The sequence below is a fragment of the Octopus bimaculoides genome, chromosome 1, assembly GCF_001194135.2.
Source record: "Octopus bimaculoides isolate UCB-OBI-ISO-001 chromosome 1, ASM119413v2, whole genome shotgun sequence".
Taxonomy (NCBI): Eukaryota; Metazoa; Mollusca; class Cephalopoda; order Octopoda; family Octopodidae; genus Octopus; species Octopus bimaculoides.
The window spans coordinates 1,036,483-1,046,270 of record NC_068981.1 but is presented as its reverse complement, the minus strand read 5'-3'; the positions used below and the strand labels follow the sequence as shown (position 1 = coordinate 1,046,270).

The 9,788-nt window shown below is 40.4% G+C and overlaps 1 protein-coding gene across 1 annotated transcript in view; it reads left to right on the top strand.

Annotated features, from left to right (window-relative positions):
* LOC106878066 (chromatin assembly factor 1 subunit B) overlaps window positions 1–9,532 on the top strand; it is a 30,570-nt gene extending 21,038 nt beyond the window's left edge. Inside the window, exons 11-13 of the mRNA XM_014927160.2 lie at window positions 5,288–5,413; window positions 6,947–7,292; window positions 8,895–9,532. Coding sequence (XP_014782646.1) covers window positions 5,288–5,413; window positions 6,947–7,292; window positions 8,895–9,344 — 922 coding nt within the window. The 3' untranslated portion in view covers window positions 9,345–9,532. The remainder of the gene's footprint in view (window positions 1–5,287; window positions 5,414–6,946; window positions 7,293–8,894) is intronic.
* Window positions 9,533–9,788: the final 256 nt, after the last annotated feature.

Here is a 9,788-nt window from a genome sequence, read left to right as displayed (position 1 = left end):
ACAAGGCTTTGGTCGGCTTGAGGCTATAGTAGAAGACACTTGCCCAAGGTGCCACACAGTGGGACTGAACCCAGAACCATGTGGTTGGTAAGCAAACCACTCCTGTGCCTACATACAAATCTGTTTATTTTCTCGTGTTCCTTTCTGTTGAAGAGTGTAGGATCGAAACGTAAAAGACTTCCTCACCTTCCCTAGCATGAAACTAATACATCTGCTTTTTGTTTCTGTAAATTACAACAACAACAACACACACACACACACATTTAAAAGAAGAAAAGCATTGCTGAAATGAATTGATAGCTCCACATATAACATCCAAAGTACATCTTTTTTGTTCTCTCGTGTCACAAATGTAATTTTAATGTACAGACTTGTAATTAAATTATTGAGTATTAATTGAAACAGCTGTAAGAAGTGAAGATGACCAAATTATTAATAATAAACAGCTATTAACTTCCTTACCTCCATTTTCTTTCCTTTTAACTGGATATAAACTATATACTTAATATATATCTATTGTTTTAAGGGACTTTCATTCTCCAACAATACTAGGTATTGAATCAGTATTTCCTTGGATGCAACCATCCCTTCATGAGGTTAACATATCCTCTAATTAAATTATACAAATAATATTTGTGTGTGTGTGTATACGTATGTCATTGTCATCATATTAATGTCCATTTTCCATGCTGGCATGGGTTGGACAGTTTGACAGGAGTTGGCAAGGCCAGGAGCCACATCAGGTTCATTGTCAGTTTCGGCATGATTTCTACAGCTGGATGTGCTTCCTAATGCTGACCACTCTACAGAGTGTACTGGGTGCTTTTTATGTGGTACCAGTTGTATGTGTATATATGTATATCTATGTACAGTGATGTGTATGTATGTATGTGTTTGTGTGTGCATGGGTTTCCTTGTCTTAACATTTGTGTGCTCACTGAAGCAAGGTCATTGTTTGTTCATTACAAAAATGGTGTTATTTATTTATAATCTTCCAATCGTGGCACCTTGGGCAAGTGTCTTCTACTATAGCCTTGGGTCGACCAAAACCTTGTGAGTAGATTTGGTAGACGGAAACTGAAAGAAGCCCATCGTATGTGTATGCATGCATGCATACATACATACATACATACATACACACACACACACACACACACACACACACACACATACACGTTTTTACTTGTTTCAGTCATTTGACTGCGGCCATGCTGGAGCACCGCCTTTAGTCAAGCAAACTGACCCAGGACATTCTTTGTAAGCTTCGTACTTATTCTATCGGTCTCTTTTGCCGAACCACTAAGTTACAGGGACTTAAACACACCACCATCAGTTGTCAAGCGATGGTGGTGGGGGACAAACACAGACACACAAACATATACACACACACATACATATACATATATATACATATATACGACGGGCTTCTTTCAGTTTTCCATCTACCAAATCCACTCACAAGGTTTTGGTTGGCCCGAGGCTATAGTAGCAGACACTTGCCCAAGGTGCCATGCAGTGGGATCGAACCTGGAACCATGTGGTTGGTAAGCAAGCTACTTACCACACAGCCACCCCTTCTTATATTTCATGAGAATCAACAAGAAATTCTTTCTGTTTCTTTTATTCCTTCAAAAAATCTTGGAAAATTCTTAATGAACATTTGGCTGCTATTTCTAGCCAGGGATATTTACCAATTGTCCCATCTGGCTGAAGTTTGATTCTTCCACTAGAACATCTGCACTAAGCTGTCATCTCTATCTTCTCTGGTGATGACAACGTCATTATTATTATTATTATTATAAGCTGGGTGGACACTTATCTGTATTTTAGTTTTATTTAAGCCTTTTAGTGACATAAGGGTGCTAGAAGGTGGGGTGAGAGGGACAGGGAGTTATGCCTCTGCACTAATACACACATATATAGACACATGCATACACACACACACACACACACACACACACACACACACAGAGATCATTATAGACTTGTATACACTTTGGATTTGATGTGTTACAATAACAATAAAGTAATAGAAAGAATTATTTTGGCATTTCCATTAGCAGACACTAATGAGTATTTATGTTTATTAGTGTGGCTTTTGACCCCTTCACTGTTATCTTAGCTGTGGAGATCCCACTTTCTCCTCCTGTCACCTTTTCCTATGATTATGCTAGTTTAGTGTTGTTGTCAGGTTCAGTCCCACTGCAAGGCATCTTGAGTTAGGGTTTTCTGCTATAGCCCTAAGTAGACCAAAGCCTTGTGAGTGGATTTGGTAGATGGAAACTGAAAGAGCTTCTGCAGTTCTGTATTTGAGAGATGAGGAATTATGTACATTATTTACATTATTTACATTTGACGGATATTTCTCCTCATCTTGTTTGTTGTTAACACAACGTTTCATCTGATATACTCTCCAGTCTTCATCAGGTGTCTTGGGTATTTTACTAATGTTGTTGTTGTTGTTGTTGTTGTTGTTCAGGTCACTGCCTGGAATCGAACTTGGAATCTTGGGGTTAGTAGCCCACACTCATAACCACTACGCCATATGGCGTAGTGGTTAAGAGCATATGGCATAGTAGTTAAGAGCATGGGCTACTAACCCCAAGATTCCGAGTTCGATTCCAGGCAGTGACCTTGAAAGAATTAATTCTTGAAAAGGCAGTGAGTTGTAAGAATCGTTTGGACAAAATGCTTCGTGGTATTTCATTGGTGACCAGTAATGAAGTCATCATCATCATCATTGTTTAACGTCTACTTTTCATGCTAGCATGGGTTGGACAATTTGACTGAGGACTGGTGAACCAGATGGCTGCACCAGGCTCCAATCAGATCCGGCAGAGTTTCTTATTTCTTTATTGCCCACAAAGGGCTAAACATAGAGGGGACAAACAATGACAGACAAAGGGATTAAGTCGATTACATCGACCCCAGTGCGTAACTGGTACTTAATTTATCGACCCCCGCAAGGATGAAAGGCAAAGTCGACCTTGGCGGAATTTGAACGCAGAACGTAACGGCAGATGAAATACCGCTAAGCATTTTGCCGGGCGTGCTAATGTTTCTGCCAGCTCGCCACCTTGGCAGAGTTTCTACAGCTGGATGCCCTCCCTAACGCCAACCACTCCGAGAGTGTAGTGGGTGCTTTTTACGAGCCACCGGTATGAGGGCCAGTCAGGCAGTACTGGCAACGACTACGCTCAAAATGGTATAGTTTACGTGCTACCTGCACAGGAGATAGTCCAGCGTCACTGGCAATGACCTCGCTCGAATGATTTTCTAACGTGCCAGTAGGGCGATGCTGGTAACGATCACGCTCAAATGGTGCTATTTACGTGCCACTGGCACAGAAGCCAGACAGCTGCTCTGGCAATGATCACGCTCGGATGGTGCTGTTAGTGCTCCACTGGCACAGGTGCTGGTCATTAAATATGGTCCACAGTAATAAAATAAAATCACAATTTTGGCTAGGAAAAAATGTCACAATTTGTGGGATCTGGATAAAACCCCTGTGACCTTTTTTCACCTGGATCCATTTCGTCTGTTTATCTTTTGACTTCCTTCGAGGCTGACTTTGCCTTTCATCCTTCCAAAAACTGCCTGGAAATTGCTGGCCTTGTGCCAAAATCCGCACCCCTCCAGGCTTAGGGTAATGGCTTACTACCTGTAACCTTAGGTATCCGCTAGCTTTCAATAATAATCTTTCAAGTGCTTAAAACCCTCCTGATAGTCTTTCCTGCCTCTAAGAGGTCAACTTTCTTAGAATCTCTACAGGACATCGTAGTCCAATCTCCTTCAACCATTTCTCTACGAGGAGGTACCCAAAAGTAACTGGAAATGTTCTCTGTGGGACAAATCCCTTGCAATTCAGGCTTCCGCTGCTAAAAGTCACTTGATGCAACCCTCAGGCATACCATTCTGCTGACCTGCAGCATTTCATGGATTTGTACTCCCACATGGTGTGTCTTTGTTTTGCAGAGCTTCTCTCCTGTTTTTTTGTTTTTGTTTGTTTTTTGTTTGTTTTGCGATGGCTGAAATGAAGGAACAGTGTGCTTCCATGAAATTCTGCTTTCTGCTGCGACTAACAACAGCTGAAACAGTTGTCATGCTTCAAACAGCTTACAAGGACACTGCCATGAACAAAACATAAGTTTATGAGTGGTTTTCATGCTCCAGGAATGGTTTCTGGACCCTTGAAGACCAGCCTCGTTCAGGGTGACTGTCGACACCCAGCAACAAATGGAAACATCATGGAAATTAATGAACTGATCTTGGAGAACTGTCACCGAACAATTGAACTTGTTGATCTGACTGATGTGTCCAGGAATTTCTGGTGACAAATTCTGAGCGAGGAATTCCGAGTGAAAAGCGTTGCAGCCAAATCTATGCTTCGTTTGCTCATGGAAGGTCAAAAGCAGTCGTGACTGAATGCGTATTGTTAACTGAAAGAACACTTGGAAGTTGATCTTGCTCCCTGTGGCTTTTTTTTTTTTGTTACTCCGAATGAAGAAAGTCCTTCAAGGAAAACGTTTTGCAGATGTGGAAGAGGAGAAGAAAAAAAACGACGGAGGTGTTAAAAGGCAAGGGTTCCAGGACTGCTTTGAATAATGGAAAACGTGTCTGGACTGATGCATTGCTTCAAATGGATAAAACTTTGAAGGAACAGTGTGCTTCCATGAAATTCTGTAAACATGTAAAACTAAATGAACAAAATAATGTTGCAAAATTCTGGTTTCCTTGGGGTACGCCTTTGTATATCTCTACTTACAATTCCTAATGTACCAATTATTGTAGGCACAGCTTTTATACTTTTCATATTCCAAATTCTGGCAAGTATTATTATTATTATTATTATTATTGGCGAGTGTTGTAGCTCGCTTGAAGCATTGTATATTGTTTGTAACAATGAAATGTTTTGAATGGTACAACAATGCACTCTAATACAAACAATGTTGTGATTGAACCATCCATCGTCTGATAACATTTCGGAATAAAAGTTCCTTCCTCAGATATCCCCGGGAATTGATGGAGTTGCTGCTATAATTGGTTTTCTAATGGCTTTTCAAGAAAAAAAAGAAAGGCTGTTAGAAAATCGATTATAGCAGCGACTCCATAATTCTTAGGGATATCTGAGGAAGGAATTTTTATTCTGAAATATCATCAGACTATGGATGGTTAAATTACAACAGGTATATAAGCCCTTCGTTTGTATTACAGGCCATTGTTGTACCATTGAAAACATTTTATCATTATTATTATTATTATTATTATTATTTCTTCTTATTTTCAGCCTCCCTTACCGCATGGTGTTTGCTGTGGCCACAGAAGACTCAGTTTTGATATACGACACCCAACAGTCTTCTCCTTTTGCTTTGGTCAAAAACATCCATTATCACCAACTCAGTGACTTGACTTGGTAATTATTTAATCAACTTTTAATTAATCTATTTCCACTCTTTGAATTAATTTCCACCTTCTTTGAGCAGATGAGATTGGACCTGGTGGTGCCCCTTTCACTACGGGTCTGACTATAGACAGTTTCTTCCAGAAGGAAAGAAAAGAACTGAGCTCAGGGTACAAAACTCAACCTTCATCGTGTGTGTGTGTGTGTGTGTGTATGTTAAGGCACTTGGCTTAGTCGTTAGGTGTGTTGCAGTCAACATCACTAGATTGTAGTTTTGATTCCCAAACCGGCTGTGTATTGCGTTCTTGAGCAAGACACTTCATTTAATGTTACTCCAGTCCACTCAACTGTAAATGGGTCACCCCTATGACTAGATGGCTTTCCGATCAGAGAGCAATGTTGGCCTGCTCACCCAGGCAACAGAGTGGCATCATTTGAACACTAAAAAAAACCGCAAAGCTCATTGCGACCAGTGATGCATGATAATACATCACTGGTATTGATCACATGATGCACACACACGCACAGCAGCTGCTTTCAGTTTCCGTCTGGCTTTGGTTGGCCTGAGGCTTATAGTAGGAGATACTTGCCCAAGGTGTCATACAGTGAGACTGAACCCAGAACCGTGTGGGTTGGAAACAGACTTCTTACCACACAGCCACTCTTACTACACATATACACACATACTCCCCTATCTATAGTGAACCAAATTCGTTGAGTGGCACCCATGCCAACCTTCCTTCATTGGACACTAAACTCCGCTTGCAAAGACCTGTTGAAGCAAGTGAGATCGAAACTGAACCAAATTCGATGACTGGCACCCGTGCCAGTGGAGCGCTAACAGCACCATCCAAGCGGGATCACTGCCAGAGCAGCAGTCTTGCTTCCATGCCGGTGGCACATAAACAGCACCATTTGAGCACAATCGTTTCCAGCTTCGCCTTACTGGCACTTGTGCCGGTGGCATGTGAACAAAACATTGGACTGACTCCTGTGCAGGTGGCACATAAAAAACACCATTTGAGCGTGGCTGTTGCCAGTAACGCCGGCCTGGCCCTCGTGCTGGTGGCACGTAAAAAGCACCCACTACACTCTCGGAGTGGTTGGCGTTAGGAAGGGCATCCAGTTGTAGAAACTCTACCAGATCAGATTGGAGGCTGGTGTAGCCATCTGGTAAGCTAGTCCCCAGTCAAATCGTCCAACCCATGCTAGCATGGAAAACGGACGTTAAATGATGATGATGATGATGATGGAGATAAATATAAAAAAAACAAAGTCAATACATTTATATACCACTTGATTTACAGTATGACTAGTTAATTTATTACATCCTTATTTACATTGTTCATGGTCGCACATGTCTACAATCGTAGGTGCCTTGTTTATTTAACTATAAGATCTCTATTCACACACCTGAATTATTATTTTGACATATTGCTATCTGAATATCTGTCTGTCTGTCTCATACACTGCACAGGTGTTGGAATGTTTTTTTTCTGTGTATGTATTTAGGTGTGTCCTGTTTGTTTTATCTAACCCTGTCAGGTCAAGTGATGGTAATATCCTGGTGGTGTCCTCAACAGATGGTTTCTGTTCAATTGTCACTTTTGAGAAAGGTGAGATTGGAGAGCCCTACACACCAGTGACTCATGTATGCTCCTCCTCCACTTCCTCGCCTCTTGTCAACGGAGGGGACACTACAGAAGCGAAAGACCAACAAGACACCTCCCACAACACAACTCCTGTCACTCCAGCATCAACTGATTCCAGCTCACCCATGGAGGTGGACGAGAAACAAACTGATGCCCTCCTCAATGAAGATGCCTGTCATTTGAATAATGGATTCTCTTCGCCTAAATCTGTTCCCTCAACTGAAAAATTGAAAACCAAGGTAAATTGTGTTTTTGGACAAATTTCTAGTTGGTTTTAAAGAGAATTTGGTGATTGTGAAAGATAAATGAGGTCGTTGCAGAAAATATATTTTCCACAAGAATGATGGATGAGGTCAGCTTTTCTTTGCAGGGTTTTTGCTGTTTTCCTTTTCTGTTTCTAATCAAAAGGAGAGGAGATAAACGTTAGCGTTATCTATTTTGGGGATACTTGGACAAGTGAAATAAGCTCTTTTACGGCATTTAGAGCTAAATGTCTGGTTTGGTGGTAGTGGTGGAGGTGGTGGTGGTGGTGGCGGCAGCGGAGGCGGCGACGATGATGTTTTGAAGTAGTCTATTTTTTCCCATTCGGATTGTGGCTAGTTTTATTGGCAGGATTGTTTAAGTGTTTCTGGCAGGATTGCTTAGGTGTTACCGGCAGGATTGCTTAGGTGCTACCAACAGTATTGCTTAGGTGTTACTGGCAAGATTGTTAGGATGTTGTTAGCAGAATTGCTAGGATGTTGCTGGCAACACCTTAGTTAGTCTGCCAGTAAATAAGAAGATTGCTAGAAGTATTTCAGTCTTAATGGATGATCAGCTGTCATTGAAACTGTTTTCTTCTCATATAAATTTATGGGAGGCTGTGTGAGTTGCTGCTACTACTACTACTACTACTACTACTATCACTGCTGCTACTACTACTACAATGAAAGATAAGCCAAACTAGTCTACCTTTATTTATGAGAGAAGTGAATCAGTCAGAGGAACCTAATCTTATTTTATATCAACTTGTAACAGAATGAGTTGACTTAGATTTGTACAGATTACAGACAGTTATTGATCTTTTGTAGCAGTAGTAGTAGTAGTAGTAGTAATAGTAGTAGCAGTAGTATTTGTAATAATAATGGTTTCAAATTTTGGCAGAAGTTGATTACATTGTCTGAAAGGGTGAAAGGCAAAGTTGACCTTGGTGGAATTTGAACTCAAAATGTAGAGACATAAGAAATGCTGCTAAGCATTTTGCCCGGTGTGCTAACAGTTCTGCCAGCTCACCACCTTATTATAATGATGATAATGATTATTATAATAATAAAAGATGGGCTATAGCCAATATTCTACTCAATACCACAGATTTGTTTATCAGTTGTTTGACCATAACTAGTTGAGTGTGTCCCTTGGTGGCTGACGATATGTGCATCTCTGATCACGAGCAGAAGTAGCGGAGGAGCATCATAGCCATGTGTTGAGAGAAATTCTTTGGGGTTTGAATAATTCACCTTTGGAAACATGGGTGTTTCGTTCAACATCCTTAAACAACTCTTATTCAAAACCATCCAAAACAACCCTTTTGAGTAGGATGGGCCACTCGACCTGAAGAAAATTCTAATTGGGCCCCACCTGCAAGGTCATGTGCTGTTTATCTTGATATGAGATCACCCTTTTGCACACATATGGTTGTGATGCATGTGCCTGGTGTACCCTTATCAGATGGGTAGTAATGATGGGTATACTGGGCTTCGTATATTTTTACCCCAGTGTCACTTTAATGGCATGCACTGCTCTCTCACTCAATAATAATAATAATAATAATAATACATTGTTTTTTTTTTTCTCTGTTTCAGAATCAATCATTGATTCCTCCAAGTGAAATTGATACATGTAGTACAGACTTCAGCTTGATTTTAGAAACCTCGTGTGATGCTTCATATAAAACCAACACCACTAATTCTACAGCACTGGCCAAATCTAAGACCAATGGTTCCTCCACTACTGATGCTTCCATCAAATCTAGCTCAAATGTAACTTCAAGATCTCCGAACATGGAAGTAATACCAAACAGGGAAAACGGTAAACTAAAGAAGCAGGAAGAAACTACATTGATGAGTTTAGGGTCTCCTTCTAACCAAGCTGACACTTCTAATTTTATGTCTTCTCAAAGTAACTCTTCTTCAACTACAGACTCTAGTCCTGCTGCAAGTAAACTGCCAAATTTCATTGGTTCCCCGAACCAGGTTGAGAAGCCTAAAAGACGCATCCAGTTTACTACATTGTCTCTTCTGAATCCAAAGTAAATTCTGTTGACTTCCAACTTATTCTTCTGTGTATAGTAATAATAATAATAATAATAATAATAATAATAAGGATTTCTTTTGTTTGCCACCAGAGTGAAGGATGAGGTGGTGGGGCATAAAGTGTGGAGATTTACATACAGTGAAATCATCAACATAATAAAAATAATTAAAAAAATTCTAAATTTTGACACATGGCTTGAAATTTTTGGAGTGGAGGCTAGGTGATCACATTGATCACAAAATTGATCTGGTTAATAATAATAATAATAATAATAATAATGATAATATCAACAACAAGGATGGTAATGATATTTTCTCCTTTATTTGTGGCACTAGGGAACCAATCTGTTAACCCTTCAGCATTTAAATCGGCCATTTCTGGCCCAAATTTTCTACTTATTTCAAGTATAAACAGGCCAGATCCAGGCTCTCACACCCATCCCA